Source organism: Balaenoptera acutorostrata, chromosome 21, assembly GCF_949987535.1.
Source record: "Balaenoptera acutorostrata chromosome 21, mBalAcu1.1, whole genome shotgun sequence".
Lineage (NCBI taxonomy): Eukaryota > Metazoa > Chordata > Mammalia > Artiodactyla > Balaenopteridae > Balaenoptera > Balaenoptera acutorostrata.
Window position 1 is genome coordinate 30,254,205 of NC_080084.1, and position 19,593 is coordinate 30,273,797.

General features: G+C 39.1%; 1 protein-coding gene across 1 annotated transcript in view; it reads right to left on the minus strand.

Annotated features, from left to right (window-relative positions):
• Window positions 1–19,593, minus strand: part of CSMD1 (CUB and Sushi multiple domains 1) — a 1,828,277-nt gene that overhangs the window by 325,161 nt on the left and 1,483,523 nt on the right. The window contains exons 17-18 of the mRNA XM_057537433.1: window positions 19,261–19,448; window positions 11,085–11,273 (exon numbers count right to left, since the gene is read on the minus strand). Of these exons, the coding sequence (XP_057393416.1) occupies window positions 11,085–11,273; window positions 19,261–19,448 (377 nt within the window). The remainder of the gene's footprint in view (window positions 1–11,084; window positions 11,274–19,260; window positions 19,449–19,593) is intronic.

Consider the following 19,593-nt stretch of genomic DNA (forward strand, 5'->3'; position numbering starts at 1 on the left):
ACCGTGTGTCATAAAAGCTAGGTCCACGAATAATACTTGCAAAAGAATTAGCTAATTTGTAGAAGACGTGATATTTCTCATCATCCTCAGTCAGTGTGTAATTTCAAGGAAACAGATAATATCTTAGAATATGCAAATCAAATGGGAAGAGCTAGGTAAAACTTAGCAAAATAGAAACTTTTAAAATGAGTTCTAGAATAATTTAACAGTTTAAAGTGTTCACACCTTAAAATTACATTGATTCATCTTATGAAAATGGTAACATTAACATAGCATTTAAAATTAATTTATTCAACAAATAGTTACTGAGCACCCACTATTTATGAGCAAAATAGACAAAAGTCTCTGCCCTGGCAGAGTATACATTCCAGCTGAAGAAGAGAGAATATAATGTGAAGAGCTGACTCTATACCATGTTGGAAGATGATGCATGCCAGAGAAGAAACCTAAGAAGGAAAGAAGAACGGGATATTCTAAGATGGGTGTGGAGTTGGGGGCAGCATAAATGGGGTTGGGGGGAAGCCTTACTGAGGAAGTGGCTTGTGAAGGAGGACTTGAGACAGAAGAAGGAAGTACTTGATAATCTGGGGAAAAACTTGGGGGGAGAGGGAACAGCAAAGACAAAGGCCCAGAGCTAGAGTGGGTTGCTGGGTTGCGGGGAGGGCGACGGGTCAGGGAGGGTAAGGATGGAGAGCTCAGGGGAGTCAGGTTTAAAGGGCAGATCCCGTCCAGGCCTTGGCATGTGTCTCAGTGAGATGAAGGACCACCCGAGGCTCCTGCACAGAGGATGACTCGGGCCAACTCGGACTTCAGCCTGAGCACTAGGCTGCTGTGTGAGGATGTGGTTGGGCGGCAGAGAGTGAAACAGACAAGATTCTGGACCAGAACGTCAGCAGCAGAGGTGGTGGGAAGTGGTCAGAACCTGGTCATATTTGGAAGGTAGAGCCAATAGGATTTTCTTGTCAGTGAGATGTGGGTGCCATGAAGAAAAAGGAAGATTTGGGGATGATTGTGAGGTTTTAAGGCTAAGTGTGAAAAACTGAAGATGCAGAAAATCTTTGGGAGAATCAGGTTTTGAAAGTAAATCAGTTCAGTTTTCGATACACAAGCTCGATGCCTACTAGACATCCATGTAGAATGGCTGGTGTTGCAATTGGATATAAGTCTCAATCCCATGAGAGAGGTCTGACCAAGGGGTAGAAAGATGAGATCATCAACACTGTGAATGCAGGTGTAGATAAAAAGACTAAAACCTGGGATATTCTTATGAATAAGACAGACAAGTCCCTGTTTTTCAAAAGTTTACTTTCTAATGGGCAAGGCAAATAATTTATAAAAATATAGCAAAGGATGACTTATTCTAAGAGCAAGAATCTTGTTCTCTAAACTCAAAGGCAGTCTAGGTGATGAGAGTACGGTGAGGCTGGTGAAGCAGCAAAGTGATGGACACACGGCCCCGCAGTTGTCCACTCCCAGGATGATGATGAACACTGAGTAAGCCATGAAAGGATGGAGGGAAGGCAGACGGTCAGAGTCAGCCCAGTGTTAACAGTTTGCTCCGTGACAGGGCAGTGGCTGCCAATTTACTGTAAGGTCCTTGGGTTCCTAGTGGTCTGTTAAGTAAAGCCCTCGCACTATGGATTCTGTAGTTATCAACTTCTGTCATTCCCATCCTCCCCCGTCACCTTCTCGGATCCTGCACAAAGTCTTCCAATGAATTCAAGTTTGCAAACAGGTCAGTCATTGTTTCCAAGAACCAACAACGTGCCTTTAATAGTTGATTTGTAAACGTCTGCGCTGCCTGCACTGGAGGAAGGCAAGAGCTGAGGCTCGCAGGCTGTACCATCGGCGCTAGGCTCCTCCACGCGGAGGCGACGGTGCAGGCGGAGGAGCCAAGCGTGGCGGGTTCTCCTCTCCCTGGAAAACACTAGCTGCCCCCGCGGCACCTGCTCTAACCTGACACCTGGCGGCTTTCAGACTCACGCTTCCGGCCCTGACTTCTCAAACGCAGTGGAATTACCGACAGCTTGCTAAGTATCTCAGAATGAAACCCTTGGGTCCCTTCCCTCCCCCCCCCACCACCCGTATCTCCACGATGACGCCTCCATCCACTCCTCACTTGTGGAACGCCCTGTAACTGGCGTGTTTCGGGTCATTTTTGTCTGATTTCCTGCTCCCTTACTCTTGTCTCTTCCTTGAAGAGATTAACACGAGAAAGCATACGATCCGGTACACTGTCGGATTTGTTTCTTTTCTCTTTCACCATTACTTCCTTAAACTACTATAAACTTCTATTTAAAGCAAAAACTTAATGGGGTTACTTTCCATTTCAAATTATTCGTGGACTCCCCACGCCCTACAGAAGTCATTGATTTTAGTCATTCATTCATTTATACTGGAACCCTTTCCTCAAAAGAACTCTTACAGGGAACCCTACAATAAAAGACGGGGATAATCAGAGCTGTTCAGTTGAAGCAGCCCTGCCACTGTCCTCGGTTCCACCTCAACGAAAGCCCTGGGGCCCCCCTGTGGGAACACAGCACAGGGCAGCCTCAGATCTCTCACCCACAGAATCGGGGCCGCGCTCACAGGACTAGCATGAAAGGCCTCTGAACTACCTTTGATCAGCATCTATTCTCAGCAAATAAATTTCTATCCTCCAAATCCTCCAGGCCGTCTTTACGCCTTTATGCCTGATTCTTACTATTTCTTCACTTTCAATCTCTTCTTTCCTCTCAACCTTATTATTAAAGATGCATCAGGAAAGCTGCCTTCCAAGCCTTTCAAGATTCCAAATTTTTTATCTCTTTATTCTCAATCATTTTTCCTGAGTCTAATAAAGCACTTACTTCATTGGATGATTTAAAAAATAAGTCTTTCTTCTGTCTATTCTAATAGATTATGAACTTGTCAACTGTGTGCCTACAAATACAGTAGTTTTCCAATAAATACTTGTGGAAAGGGTAAGGAGTTTAAAAAAATATTTATTTAATGAAGAAATTTTTCCAAAGTTTTCCTTGCATTTGTCTTTCACCAAATAAAAGGAGGTCAATTTATTGCAATGTTCACTTTGCTTCTTCAAACCCTGAGTATCTAAAGCATAAATAGAAAAAAATGCAGCAATGCTATGATGTGAGAGATATTGATAGAGTTTACCTTTTTCCAGAGTGATATGAAATATTATAATTCTGATTTCTTCTTTCCTTTCTGAGAGCTATGAATTTTTCAAGGTTTAAATATCCTATTGATGTATCATTTGTCACAATAAAAACCCATGGGGTTTAAGAGATTGCTTATGATTTGCAAAGGCAACAAAAACAGTTCTTAAGGTTAAATGAAAACAGTCAACCATGACTGACTAAAACTCTCGTATCAAACTCTAAAATCTCCCAAAGTTTGCAGATTTATTAATAGCTTTTTATCAAACATTTATTATTAGCTGAGATAGGTTCCAATGAAGCATAAGCAAAGCAAATAGTTTATGTTACCAATCTCATTAGAAAGGTTAAACTCCAAATTTACATAAATTTAAACTGGGAGAGAATAATAGATAAAATGCACAAGATAAAATGCATTTTCTATGGAAAACAAATATATAGCATCTCAGATATCTGCAAAGCACACAAGGCCCTTTTCAGTCTGTTGCCACACCATTTCTCCTAGATAATTTCCTTCTGATCATTCTATTCATTTTCCATTCACTCTCCTTCACTAACCCTGCAGGAATTTGCAGAATGTTGTATGTCAATCAACTCCGGTGAGTTTGCTCATTTCCTCTGCCTAGAATGCCTCTTCGCATGTTGGCTACTTTGGGAACTTCTACTCATCACTGGAATCCCAGCCCAAGGGTTGTATTTTAGATGAGTTCTTCAATTCCTATTCTCTAGGAGCCTGAATTTAAACTGAGAAGACTGTATTAAATGATTAAATGTGCATGTGTATATATGTATATACTATGGTCTGAATGCTTGTATCCCCAAAACTCACATTGAAATCCTAAGGCCTGATGTGATGGTATCAGGGATGGGGCCTCTGATGTGATCAGGTCATGAGGGCTGACCTCTCATTAATGGGATCAGCACCCTGATAAAAGAGGCCCCACAGAGCTTCCCTGCCCCTTCCACCGTGAGATGACTCAGTGAGAAGATGGCTGTCTGCAACCCAAGAAGGGCCCTCCCAAAAAGTCAATCATGAGGGCACCCTGATCTTGGAGTACCACCATCCAGAACAGTGAGAGAGAAATTCTGTTGTTTATAAGCCCCTCAGTCTGTAGCATGTGGTTATAGCAGTCCAAAGGAACTAAGAATATATATGATTAGATTAGATTATACATTTTAAAGTTAAACTTTATGGAACTGCAAATAAGGAGAAACGGATGTCAGGAAAGTTAGTAGTGCTGGTGATCTGGAACAATTCTAGAAGAATTCTGGTGAAGGCTGAGGGCAACCTGGTCTTGGAGGATGAGGATGACTCAGGTAATGAAACGCCCAGCTTGCTGGCTAGACAGAAGTAGAAAATAATCTTGGATACATATTAAAATATTTAAACAAAGTAAGTTGCCAGTGTTAAATCAAAAATACACAGAGTATTTTAACATGTGTATGTTGTTCTCTTTTGAGAAGAATCCATTCAAAGTCAAAATGAAAAATCTCGGATGGCTCAGGATAAGACTCTCACTTTTACCTGTCAGTTTTCTTCACCAAATCAAGAATCTTGGCTAATTTGATGACTGGTGTGTCTTCTATGATGAACTAGGCGCCACCTCCCACCTCTGTAGAGTGGTGGAGTCATGATCAGAGGACTTTACATTTTCAATCTCTCCAGCTCAGGCTGAAAAGTTTGCAATGAAAATAACTGGAGAAGCCTCATTTTAGTAGATGCTCAACTGGCCTACCTCAAATTCAAGTTGTAAAAACGAGAGCAGCTGATATGTGCTCTGTTCCTAAATTCCATTTTTAGCTCTAGTCCAAAAAGAACAATTAAAACTGCACAATAACATCCAATGAAGCCATGCGTTTGTATATAATGTAAGTATTTCAATAGAATTATTCATATGATTAACATCACAAATTTTGGATTAAGTGATATATTGATGTTCAGTTATGTGTGAATAACACAAGTATTTTAAGGGTTAGGCCCTTACCATACTTAGTGTTCTTAGTACAACTGTTGTTAATAAAGAAGTCTAAATAAGGGGTAAATATTTTGGTATAGTACTGATATTTATGACATTCTCAAGTTTTACAAATTTTTCATTAGTCCAGTAGCTAGTAGCCTTCTGACACTCTCTAGTACTCATAAGCATGAATTATATTTACTTTTTTATTATTAGAGTTCTAATACAAAAATAAAACAGGTAATAAGAATTCAAATAACACCATAAAATGGACAGCTAAAAAAGTCTCTCTTTATTCTCCCCGATAGCCTACTAATCTCCTAAAAGGAAAGCATTATAGTTATAACTTTAGAATGTCTATTTCCAGTCACTTTCTATGCATATACTGTGAGTGTGTCTGTAATTACCTATGTGTACATGCTCATATACACGACATTCATTGTTCTGTGACTTGCTTTTTCTTTCCTTCAAAGAGTGTATTATTTAAGTTTCCTAGTAATAGTGTATAATGAACATGCAGATTCCTAATCCCACAATGATATATTAATAGAGTAATATGACCTTTCTACTTTTTTTGCAAATCCAACAAGGGAGGAAAACTATTGTGTTTTATTTGCATTTTCCTGATTCCTAGTCAGAATGGGCATATTTTAAACCGTTTTTTGACCTTTTGTGTACTTCTGTGAATCGCCTATGTGTGTGTTTCCCCCATAGACCTATTGCTTTGTTTGTGTTGTTGTTCTTCTCTCATTCATTTACAGGACACAGTTATTTAGAATCATATTACCTGGACAGTGCAATTATTTTCTGTAATCTGACCCTTTTCTTTTACCTTTTAAAAATTTTAATGGAACTTTTAATTTGTATATAGTGAAATGTAAATGTTTTTCGTTTATTATTTCTATATTTCTTTAGAAGGTTTTCCAAGAATTAAAAAGTAAAATTTCTCAAGGGACAAACAAAAGGACAAAACCAATGACTCATGCTGATATAGTCACTTGTGTGACAAAATAGTGCATCAGAGAAGAGACAGTATGATCTTTCCAATAAATAACATTGTCTCAACTGGAAAGCCCTACTGGGGAAAAAAATGCATCTAGACACTACATATTAACTTACAAAAAAATTAGATGGATTTAAAGTATATATTTGAAATTTTTAAAAAATTAGTGTTTGCTTTCAGGGGTGATGAAAACGTTCTTAATCACAGTGATGGTTTCATGGATGTATACATATCTCAGAACGTATTAAATTTTTCACATTAAACAGGCAGTTTATAGCATTTTAATTATATCTCAATAAAGCTTTAAAATTTTTAAAGTTTTCTGAAAGAAAACAATAGAATATCTTTATGACTCTGCGGGTAGCAAGGCTTCTTAAACACTATCTGTAAAGCACCAACCGCCAATGAATTCACTGAACAATTAGACTACTTTAAAATGAAAACATTCTATTCATCAAAAAGAGACCAAGATCCATCCACGTCTCTACCAATGACCCAGTTTCATTCCTTTTTATGGCTAATATTCCATTGTATATATGTACCATATCTTCTTTATCCATTCATCTGTCGATGGACATTTAGGTTGCTTCCATGACCTGGCTATTGTAAATAGTGCTGCAATGAACATTCGGGCACATGTGTTTTTTTGAATTATGGTTTTCTCAGGGTATATGCCCAGCAGTGGGATTGCTGGGTCATAACTTAGAGACTGTCATACAGAGGGAAGTAAGTCAGAGAGAGAAAAACAAATATTGTATATTAAAGCATATATGTGTAATCTAGAAAAACGGTACAGATGAACCTGTTTGCAAGGCAGAAATAGAGACACAGACATAGAGAACAAATGTATGGACACCAAGGGGGGAAAGGGGAGGTGGGATAAATTGGGAGATAGGGATTGACATATATACACTAATACGTATAAAATGGATAACTAATGAGAACCTGCTATATAGCACAGGGAACTCTACGTAATGCTCTGTGGTGACCTAAATGGGAAGGAAATCCAAAAAAGAGGGGATATATGTATACATATAACTGATTCACTTTGCTGTACAGCAGAAACTAACACAACATTGTAAAGCAACTACACCCCAATAAAAAGATTTTAAAAATTTTAAAAAAGAGATCAAGAAGAGGAGGAAGACAGAGACAGAGTGAGAGAAAACATTCACAATGCATCGATCCAACAAAGGAGTGGTCTCCAAATATATAAGCAATGCTTACAATTCAATAAGGAAAAGGTATGTGACCCAGTATAAATAGGAGGAAAAAACAAGTGTTTCACGGAGGAGGATATACCCTTGGCCAAAAAAGCATGAAAAGGTGCTCAAAATAACTCAAATTTCATAGAGTATCATGGAATAAAACATGGTGGTATATTTATACAATAAAACATAGATGACGAGAATGAAGGAAGTGCAGCTAAATGTCATGACTTGGATGATGTCACGAGTGTATGACTGAGTGGAAGAAGCGGGACACAGCAAAGTACACATCCTATACGATTTCCTTTACATAGAATCTTTAGAGGATAAAGGGAGCAGTAGCCTTTGTAGGGCAGTGCCTGGGAGGGGACATGGCGGGGACTCCTGTGGTGCTGGTCACGTTCATCTACTGATCTGTGTGGTCTTGATCTTATACAGATGTGTCTGTTGTGGGAAAACTCACTGAGCTTATATTTGTGTAAATAAATAAATATCCAATAAAAGGTTGTCTTAATAATATTTTACTCTCACATAATGATTTTAAGTTTTGAATCTTTGTTTCTATCTTTAACGTGTAACTTTGATTTACTTTTCTAACATTTTAAACCCCACTCAGATATCCCATTTGACCAACATTATTTATTAAATATGTCATCCCCTCTCGCTGATTTGGAATAATTTTCATAAATTAAGTTCCTATATGGGCACAGATATGTTACTAGGATCCCTATGCTGTATCGTTAATCTGTTTGTATACTTCTGCGCTGATTTCATATTGTTTTAATCAATCATTAATTTTCAGTATTCTTTGATACTAGATGGTATAGCCCTTCCTTATCTTTCTTAAAAATATGTATTTCTTAGCTGCTTGCAGCCTTTACCCTTCTAGATTAATTTTTAAATGTCTACAGATTTCTATGAAAAACCCAAATTAATTTTAAATATATTTGATTGAACTTTAAAGTCTATTTGTAGAAAATCTGTACATTTAAATTTCATTCTTCCCATGTAGAAACATAATATGTATTTCCATTTCTAGGTTATTCTTTTGTATTACATTATAAATTTCTAATTTTTAAAAAATATAAGCCTTCATATTTCTTGTTAGATATATTCCTGGCAGTTTTTAGGGTTTTATTTTCTATATATATATATTATTATACTTCTAATATGTTATATTCTTTGTGGAAATCTACTGATTTATGTTTATCCTGAATGCAGTCACATACTGAACCCTTATTATTGCTAATGGTTATATTCTCTTTCTAACATTTATCATTCATATAATTTTCTTAAATTATTGCCTTAGTTAAGATCTTCTGGACAATGTCAAATAACATTTCTGATACTGAGGAAGTTGTTCTGTTCTTGAATTTCATGGGACTTTTTGTAATAGTTTAAAGTATGATATTTTCTATAGGTAGATTCATTTATATTATGGTTCTCTATATATTTATTAAGGTGATATATTATTTTAGAGTTTATTTAAGGTCTAATATAAAAAAGAATGCAAAAAAGGAGACACATCTTCCTAGAATAATTTACTCATAACTACTGTCTGCACGTCTTCATCCCTTTTCACCTGCTCTGGAGGAAGCAGTTGGCTCTGATGCATCCTCATGTATGGCAAACATGGGGCCAAGGGGCTTGCAGTCCATGCTGCAGTTATGCACCTATGTACACCTGGGCAATTTCTGCCACTTTCTTTCGTTGAAATATTGAATTGAATATAAGGGGAATTAGGAATATACCTTTTACAATATTTTTTGATTTAACTATAGTTGATTTACAATACTGTGTTAGTTTCAGGTGTATAGCTTCAGATTCTTTTTCCATTATGGTTTATTACAAGATATTGAATATAGTTCTCTGTGCTATACAGTAAATCCTTCCCCTTGTTTTTTATCTATTTTATATATAGTGGTGTGTATCTGTTAGTCCCATACTCCTAATTTATCCCTTGCCCCTCCCCTTTTCCCTTTGGTAACCATAAGTTTGTTTTCTATGTCTGTGAGTCTGTTTCTGTTTTGTAAAGTTGATTGGTATCAATTTTTAAGATTCCACATATAAGTGATAAGATATTTTCTTTCTCTGCCTGACTTATACTTCACTTAGTATGACAATCTCTAGGTCCACCGATGTTGCTGCAAATGGCAATACTGCACTCTTTTTTATGGCTGAGTAGTAAGGAATATACCTTTTGACAATCCTCTACATTTCTACAGGATGCCCTGCTATAATGAATATTTCTATATTAACAGCTCATTTGAGATTGGTAAATAGAAAAGTGGTGTCAACATAATATGACAATTATTTGGGTTCTTACAACATTTTCCCTAGGCAAATACTGGAGCTGATACAGTAGAATTATAACCTATGGCAGGAAAAGAAAAATGTCTCAGCTCATCTTCTGCACAGAACTGGAACTCTTTCAGATCCCTATTAAGGAAAGTAAAAGTAGGCACATGCACCTAGGGGTCCCTCGCCAGCGGGGCTCACCCCTTGCCTCGCACAGCTAATGCTTCATGTCAGGTTGCATCTCCTTCTGGCCCCATAGATGGAGACCTCAACCTGCGTCTGCTTCTGCCCAGAGGGCAGTGCTCCACTCTCCTCGTTTTGTGGATTCTTCATTCTTCTTGAGACACCCTCCAGCCACTGTGTGCTGTCCACCTGCACTTTGCAGTTTTTCTCCCAAAGTACCAGTTCTTTGGGTTAAGACTCTGGTGACAAAGGTCAAAGGTCTTGAGTGGTCTGTAGCCAAGCATAATTGTCCCATTAAACCCTGTTATTTTTGGTGAATCATTTTAAATAAGTCAAGGTTTTTCATGAATATATCAATATATCATCTTTGAGTGGAAATGCCTAGTCTATAAAAAGTAATGGAAATGGAAATATATATATAATATTTATATGGAAATATATGTAAGAATATCTATTATATATATATAACAGATATATTTTATATACATTTATATATGTATATTCTTCATGGCCTTTGGTCATGAATAGAACCACGTGGTCATATTCATGGTCAAAGGCAAAATCCCTGACACTGTCGCAAATGATCACAAGTAACGTATTTGTCCATCTTGCTATTATAACTATAAACTGCATAGTGTAAAGCTGCGTAATACAGTAACACACAATCATCAAGAATGTTACTCATTTTGAGATTTCCAAGAGCAGATCTGTGCAGACAGGGGAAGTGGCTGGTATCTCACACACACACATACACACACACACACACACAAAACCACCGGGGGGGATCTCCAGAGGAAAGACTTCCCACACCCCTGGGGAAGAGCTCTGCCATAGGGAAGAGTCAGAGGCAACACAGACCAGGTGTGCAGAGCTGGAGCAAGCTGTCTGATGCCTGGACCGGTTCACAGGAAAATCAGGTCTGACAGGGTGGAACATGCATACTCATGATGCTGTCTCACGTAGAGTCTTCAATAAACGCCGTGGGTAAGGGTGTGTGCATCACTAAGCTCTACAAGCTTGAGTGTTTGGGGATGAAACTGAAGGCCAGCCCATAATTTTTGTTCTTCATTTCTAAATAGAAGCTCTACTTCATAGAGAAGATTTGCCAGGTAAACTTCAAGTGCTAAATGGCCATATTTTCAAAGTGCACAAGCTTTCAAATAGAAGCCCCACTTCAGTCATATCCTACCACCCCATAAAATACATGCCACCCAGCCTGTTTAAAGAATTTCTCTGCATGTCTTCCTGGTTTGCTGCTGTGCTGAGCTCCACCTACCATCACAGCTGGGCAACGCATGATTCCACTGGTGGTTCCGCTCACAGACCAGGGGCTCGTCGTCACTCAGTGTATAGCCTGGATTGCAGCTGAAAGTCACTGTGGACCGGATGCCAAAGTGACTGCCGTGCCGATGCCCATTCACAGGGATCCCCGGGTCAAGGCAAGAGTCCGACTCCAGAGTCACACCTGGATGCACAGAAAAAACCATCAGACACGGATCTTCCTGGGTTATAGAAAAAAAAATTGGGGCCATAATACATACAAAATATTCCCAGACATCATCAGACCTGGAAAATCATGCAAGTGAATCGATAATCCATTCATGTGAAAACTAATACATTTTCAAATACTGGGCCCTGTTTTGTTGTAGAAAGATGTATATCATTACACTTAGCTACAGATGACAGCTAAGTAGTGCCAATCTTGAATAATTTGCTGACCTCCCTGAATTTTACCTTTTTTCATTTGAAAAGCAATGAACTGTACTAAATAAAGTCGAAGTTTTTCTGTTTTCTATCTCCACCCCTCCCCCTCCCCCCCATCCTTTTATATTTGATATACCAAATAGATTTTGGCAGTCATACTTCAACTTTCATATATTTGCACACATCCACCCAAGCCCATACACATAATGCAAATTAAAACTACACTGTAGGGCTTCCCTGGTGGCGTAGTGGTTGAGAGTCTGCCTGCCAATGCAGGGGACACGGGTTCGAGCCCTGGTCTGGGAGGATCCCACATGCCGCGGAGCGGCTGAGCCCGTGAGCCACAATTGCTGAGCCTGTGCGTCTGGAGCCTGTGCTCTGCAACGAGAGGGGCCGCGACGGTGAGGGGTCCGCGCACCGCGATGAGGAGTGGCCCCCGCTCGCCGCAACTGGAGAGAGCCCTCGCACGGAAGCTAAGACCCAACACAGCTAAAAATAAATAAATAAATTTTGAAAAAAAAAAAAAAAAAACCTACACTGTAGTTAATTTTCTAAAATTGCACTGCCACATTTCTTTTTTCTTTTAGATTTGTACTTAAGTCAGCCACTTTCAAGATGGCTACAATTAGCCTTTGCTAAAAGATGTTAAAAAGTAAAGTGCTATATAAAGTCAAGTAATGATGATCATGTCATTACAAGAGTTTCTTTTCTCTGTCTCTAATATTTCTCTTTATTTTTAGAATAATATATATTTTAAAAGATGAGGAAAAATGGGAATAAGGGACGAGAATATCATTGTGATGTTTAGGAATGCAAACAGATTAAAAAAAAGACTTGCTGTTGCTATACATAACTCTCTCAGTAAGATTCAAAACATTGCAATTATGACTTGAAGTATTAAGCAAAAATCTTAAAGTATTACCAATATTCAGACTCTTTACTCCCCTAAAATGATATCTGGGATAATATTTCTGATCACTGTATATGTTTTACCAAAGTTTGAGTGATGCATCTTATGAATATACCTTCCCTCATTAAGTCAAATACATGAAGTGCAACTAAGGGGTGAGTTTCTTAAATAAATAAGAAGTGATGTGATTTCTTCTTTAGTGCAGCAACATGTGATCCAGTAGCACAGAAACACAAGTAGGATGGCTGAGCCACATCCAAAAATATTCAGTAAGAAATGTGATTTCCAAGACTAGTATAGCTCCTAGGAGGTGACCTTTAAACTCTTGGGATTTGTTGAGTGGTGGGAGTGTCTGTTATTCACTGTGGGCCCCTGGGACCACACCTAATGGTTTATATTCAGCAGGTTGCTCAAGTGGGGTGCCCTGAGGCAACACGGTTTCAGTCTAACCTACAGGGACGGGGGCAGGTAAAGACTTAGTTCAACCATATGGGGCAATGATTCAATCCATGATGCTTATGTAATGAAACATCAATAAAATCTCTGGACACAGAGGCTCAGATGAGCTTCCCAGGTTGGCAGTAAGCTGTGCATATGTCACAAGTCATGGCTGGGAGGAGGTGACACTGTCCATGACTCCACAAGGACAAGACGCCTGGAAGCTCTGAGTTCGGACCCATCTCAGAGTCTACCCTCTGTGCCTCTTCCTTCGGCTGGTTCTCATTTGTATCCTTTCCAGTTACAAATGTGACTGTGAGTATAGCAGCTTTCAGTGAGCTCACTGAGTCCTTCTGTCGAATTATCAAACCTGAGGGTCATTTTGGGAACTGCTAGAACTTGCATCTGGTTTCAGAATTGGCAGAAAGAGCAAACTTTGCACTTTGTAGGCCTGTGCTCTTAACCTCACAGGTTAACAGACAGCAGAAAAGACTATCATAGTGAAGTTTTCCAAAGGAAAAAAATAAATAAAACAATGAAAAGAGAAAGAGGCAATGTGAAAAAAAAATATAGCATCATTTTTCCCAAGAATTTTTTCTTAAAAATTAGTCATTCTAATTAATATCGTAAAACTAACACACACCTATTACCTTAACAACAGGATATAACTGTCCTGACTTCTTGCAAAGTATGCCAACAAATGCATGCATGCCTTACACCCCTGCATGAGCTGTAGATATACCAAAAGCAGCATGGCCATCGTTTGCCCCAAGATCCAACACCTACCCTGCTCCTCCCTCTCTGCACAGACACACACACACACACACATACACATTCACCTCCTAAGGGAGTGTGTATGAGGTTTCACAACACCCCCAGAGCTTGTACACAGCAGTGCCCTGAACACAGCGGGTACATAATAACAGGCTGATTGGTTTTGTAGCCTCAAGATCAATAGCAGAATTTCCTATAAAGAAGAATCTCTGACAAAGAAATGAATTAGTATCCAGGGTCCTGAAAAACCAGCCAACTAAATTATTCCATTTCATCAAACGACGTCCTGTGATCACTAGACGGTACAGTCACTGCACTGCAGTGAATAACCATAAAAGGAATTACTATTTTAGACAATGTGCGAATGCTGTATTAATGAGTAGTGTCCATAATGAAATTCATAAATTGTAAGGAAATACAAAATGTGTAGGGAAAATAGAGAAACATATCAGAGGAAACCAAAGTGTACAAATTTAAATTTAGAATTCTTTACATGTAAAACTGAATAAATAAGTAAAATCATTAAAGTCATAACCACTTGTTCATACCAACTACACGCCATTATTTATTCATTCACTGATTTTTACAATATAACGGGTGCAAACACTGAGTTTGGAAACGAGCAGATATTGTGATCCTTGGCCCCTCCCATTGATGAGACGGGAAAGTCCCCGTGGGGATGACTCCGGAGTGTGGACTTGCCGTAGACTGGACTACTCGTTCACCCGGAACCTGCCAGGTACAGGGATTCCCAAACAAGACGATGCTGGGGAAGAATGAGTGAAACAGCAAAGGAGGCGATGTGACTCAGGGGATGGGAACTTTAAATAAACTTACATCCAGGGGTGAGGACAGGCGGACAGGCTGCTCTGAAGAAAAGTAAACAATGCGCTTTGGCGTTTCACTCAGAGCGTGTTTGCCTTCTGGTCTCCAGCCCGGACAACACATAGGAACATTTGGGTCAGTGGATCCTACTGGAGCTGTGAATATATTCACACTCTGTACCGACTGTTTCTTTCTTGAAACTTAATGCAGCTCTAAATTTTTTGACACACATGACATAAATATACTTCTTTTCATTTGGCCTTTGTCAAACAAGTGACTGAACAAATTTGCTGTTCGGTGAATGAAGGAAGATGGCTGCTGTGAAACTGTCCGTGTGCAGATCACATTTACGTGTTTGATGTCAGTGAAGTGCTGCTCAGCTCTCTGTTGCGTCGAAGTCCGAGTCCAGGGAAGAGAACGGATAGTCTCCAGGTACCTTTGATCTGCCACGCTTTAGTGCAGGCACTTGTCACAGCCTGCTGAAGGTTCTGAAATAGTGGTTACGCTCCCCACTTTACAGATGAAGAAACTGGCTAAGACACTAAGTAAATTTGTCAAATTATTAACTGAAATTCAAACCTAAGTCCTTGACTGTTTTTCTCTCTTCCTCTGTCTCCTATGTGTGTATGTGTATGTGTGTGTGTGTGTGTGTGTGTCTGTGTGTGTGCTGTATCTAATTTGCAGTTGTATTGCAGTTATTACCATTACATCTTGACCAGTCTCCCTTTCTGGTTATAAGAAAGGTCACTGAATCAAAGAAAACTAACCTACACACACACACACACACACACACACACACACACCACAAAATACACACTGTTTATCACAAATTTTTTTAAAAATTGTACAGTATATAGATTGCATAGTAGGATATATACATTTACATTTAGTAAATCTTGCTTCTTTCTAGAAACATTATTAAAAAGCATTTCTAAGAAGTGTGCTAAAATTAAATGGAAAATCTCCATATATGTGAGAAATCCATTTATTTTTCATTTTTTACCATTTTATTTTTCAATTCCCTATACAATTATGATGATTTTAAAGTGTGGTTCAAAGCTCTCTCTACAAACAAACAGAACAAATGATTATTCTGGGGGATAATGCAATTACTATTATATGAATAAACTGTGCCACATTCCTTATAAGGAATAAAGTAATGAAAGCACAGACTGTAAATGGACACTATATTTATGAGAGCAACGATTCCTAAAACTTAGTACAAGAGTAGAACTACAACCCTGGGTATGCTTTTAGGAATAAACCTTGAAAAACTGGCTTCAACCCTTCTGCCCTACAGTTCAGAAAGAGCTGAAATGAGTGTCGTTTACAGCGGCTCGCATTATTTTATGGAAACGCTACAAAAATAAGCGAAACTTGAGCAGAGTGTGGTCACCCCTGCAAGGCTCTCTGGCTGTAGAGTAGATTGCCATGTACCCATCTGGGCATGAGGCGGGGTCATTAACACTTTTTTAAAGCAAGAAAGGTTTACAGTGTCAGCCATTCTTGATGAAAGACAAAAGGGAGATGGGCTATTTTATGATTTTTAAATGGCATAAAAATTTGATGTAAACCATTCTTGGGTCATGGGCAACCCACTCTTTAAAAATGTGTCAGATGAGCAGGTGTAATTATTTTTCTAGTGTCTGCATATTGGGTTCTGAACACATTTCCTCAAAGGGTACTAGAAATGGTCAAAATGACAAAGGGGTTGGTAAGGTGTGTCGTTCCCATGTTTTTCTCCTCTGTCTCTCTCTGTACTTCTCTCCTGGTCCTTTACTCTTCCGTTACCTCTGCTGTCCCTCTGCACCAGCCATGGCCTGCCTGGGCTGACTCAGACACCCACTGCCACCTACACGCCACCACCCTCAGGATCACCTTGAGGACTCACTCAAAGATCCAGAATTGTGACGTGCTCAGTTATAATACCTGGAATTCGAGCTTAGGAATCTCCATTTCACTAGGACCCCCAGGTGAAGACTAGCGCACAGCAGTGTTTGAGAAAAACTGCTCCTTCGGCAGGCTTCGTACCCAGGACGTGGGTATGAGTTGGGCACGGGGCTCCCGTAAAGTGCCTGCCCCAGCAGTGGCAGGCACGCCCTAGGACGCCGGGCTGGCAGCCTGGGCCCTGGTCAGCTGCAAAGCCCGCAGGTGCCTGTGGCAACAGCCCCGACAGCCACTGCGCTGAAGGCCAGGCCTTTCCTGGCTCTGCTCCCCATTAAAGTGCCAGGTCCTGCATCGCATTGGCTTCTGCTCACTTCCCGTTTCTCCTCGAAATCTTCACCAGAGATAAGTAAATTGAGGTGATAACAAGTCAAGCTTCAGTGTGACTTCCTTCCTGGTGATTGTTTCCCAATATCCCGTCAATGCTCTCACCCACAGACTGCGTCAGGAATGTCTGGGGCCTGGGCCTTCTGGAAGGGTCACCGGGAGTCCACAAATGGAGACCGGATGAATGTCCAGAACAAGGTCCCCTCTGAGGCAGAGCTATGGACAGTCTGATGCTGTAGGAACCTTGTTCATCTTGTCCTCTGCCCTCATCCAGAACTACAGAGCCAGCCCCGGCTTCTCCAGTAAAGAAGGAGGGAGGAGAATTCCAGGCTCCAAGGGACCAGACATGTCAGACACTCGCACAGTTATCCCCCAAACACACCAGCTGGGGGTTTGCTTTTGCCTCCTTTTACTGATGAAAAGAAGGGAAAATGGCAAAAAGCACTGTCCTCTGAGGATCACTGGGTTATACCATGTCTTACTCAGACTCATGTCCATTTTCAAATATAGGATAAATAAAAAGAACCCTGAAACATAATGCAGTCAGTCTTTTCAGCTTATAATGATTATTGTTAGAATTATCTACTCAATAAATTTATATTATTATTATATTATATTATATTATATAATGCTGACAATCTAAACAGGAACTTGTGACTGACTTTCCCTGATTTTCCAGAAATCATGAATAAGAACAACCCACTTATCAAAATGAGGTAGAGAAGCAAATAACATTAGTTTCTACTACCTACATATGGGCTTTAGAACTTGTTTCTTCAAAAGGGACTAGAAATAGGCAAAATAATCTATGGTATGCAAATAAAAGAGACAGAACATAGAACACTCTGTTCTAGTGTTTGTCAGCGCCTAAAACTATCTATTCTCTTAAGTTTCACCCAATTCTATATCCAAAGGCCAACCTATTGTGTGTAGCTTTAAGAAAAATGTGCAGGATGGGGTGGAAAGAATACATCTTAGCAGATCAACGCTGAGGAGTTGTACAAATTCAGATGACTGTAATGTGTACAGATCTTCACTCCAAAGAGAAGTGATAACTTAAAGGAATGTTAAGAAAGGAATGAAAAAAAAAAAAAAAAAAAAGAAAGGAATTAAATACAAAAGTTTCTGCTTCTTAAAATGTACAAGTTTAAAAATATGTAACTTTGAAATAAATGATGTATAGATACGAAGCATAACTTTGAATTAAATCTGAAATTAACCTTTAAATCATTAATAATCAATTTTCTTGTTATCAGAATACAAGTCTAATATAATTCCATTTTTAAGCAAAAAGTACACATAACCTTATATGTGTATTTGCATATATGTTTGCATATAATTGTATAGATAAGCATGTAAAAAAGAAATATACACAACAGGTTATTAATTTTAGTTGTTGGATAGGGTTTGGGCAAGATTAACATGAGTAGCAGCGGGCAATGTGGGGAAAGGAAGGAAAGAAAAAGAAAAAAAGATGAAAAATTCAGCATGTTAGATATGGCCCCATTCATGCATTTATAAAATTATATGTATTTTTACAACAACATTAAAACTTTGTTTAGTTTATTTCAGGAAAGATTCTGGAAAAGAACAACCTTAAAAATCCTTACAAAATAAAGGATTCATTCCTTCAGATTCCGTATTGAGCTACTCTCATGCATCTCCTTTCATTCTACTCTGGAAGTGAAGAATTTTCAGAGAAGGGAAGAATTACTGTTTTTTAAATTGACTAGCATTAGAAATGCATTCCCAGGCTGAACTGCACTCTACTCCATTCCAGAAGCACCCTTGCATAAATATTACTATCAAATAATATAATCCCTCAATCTCTTAATTTCAGAAGCTAAAGCTAAGAGCCAAATTTGGATGGATGGAAACAAAAATGGGAAGGAATTGGGATTGCTCTGCAAAATACACTGCATTATGATATTTTAGCAATTGTGTTTAAATATTTCCAATAATTGTTCTTAATCATTTTTAACAGTTGTTAATAATAACAACAGGTATTTGTCATTTAGTAAAAGTTCAACTGAGTTTTAATTTCTTCTTAGTTACAGTCTCTCTGCTGACTAAAACAGGCACATGTATACTCACAAATAAGTACCACAACTGCCCTAACCATTTTTCTAACAAAAAATATTGCTCAGGAGATATAATTTTAGTGACATGCCCTGTAGCTCTTTTGGCCAACAGGTATATGTTCTAATAGTAGAAATTTATTATTACATCGTACAGTAAATGAACACGTTTCACTGTTTTAATTACTTTATTATTTTACTTTATAATAAACGAGTATGTCTTCTTTTTGAGTTGTAAAGTAAAAATCCCCAAGGCTCTCTGTCCTTAATAAGAGAAAGTCTTGACGATGGCGCAGTGCAGTGTGGACAGAGGCGGGAAGAATTGCTGTTTTATACATTGACTAGCATTAGAAATGCACTCCCAGCACATCTGCTACGTGACACAATGAGACCACGTGTGTGGAACTCAACCCGACAATCGGGCACGGCCCTGGCGAGGGAGGACCACTTACTCTCGTAGCGGATGAGGAAGCCCACGCTGGACCGGCTATTGTCTGTGGTGAAGAGGAGGTACATGAAGTTCCCTGTGCTGATGAGGAACTGAGGCGCCTGTGTGCCGTGGTACTCCCCAATCAGCGGGGACGAGCTGGCTGGCCCGTCTCTGACCTCCAGGGTGTCATAATTAACTTCTGTCTGGAATCTGCGGGCAAGCGTATCCAGTCAGAAGAGAGATGCAGAGCCACATTAACGTACAGACATCCTGTAATATCATTCACTTACTAAAAACCCACGTACAGCAAGAGACGTAAAATAGATACAGAGATACGTATATACGTTTTGAAGAC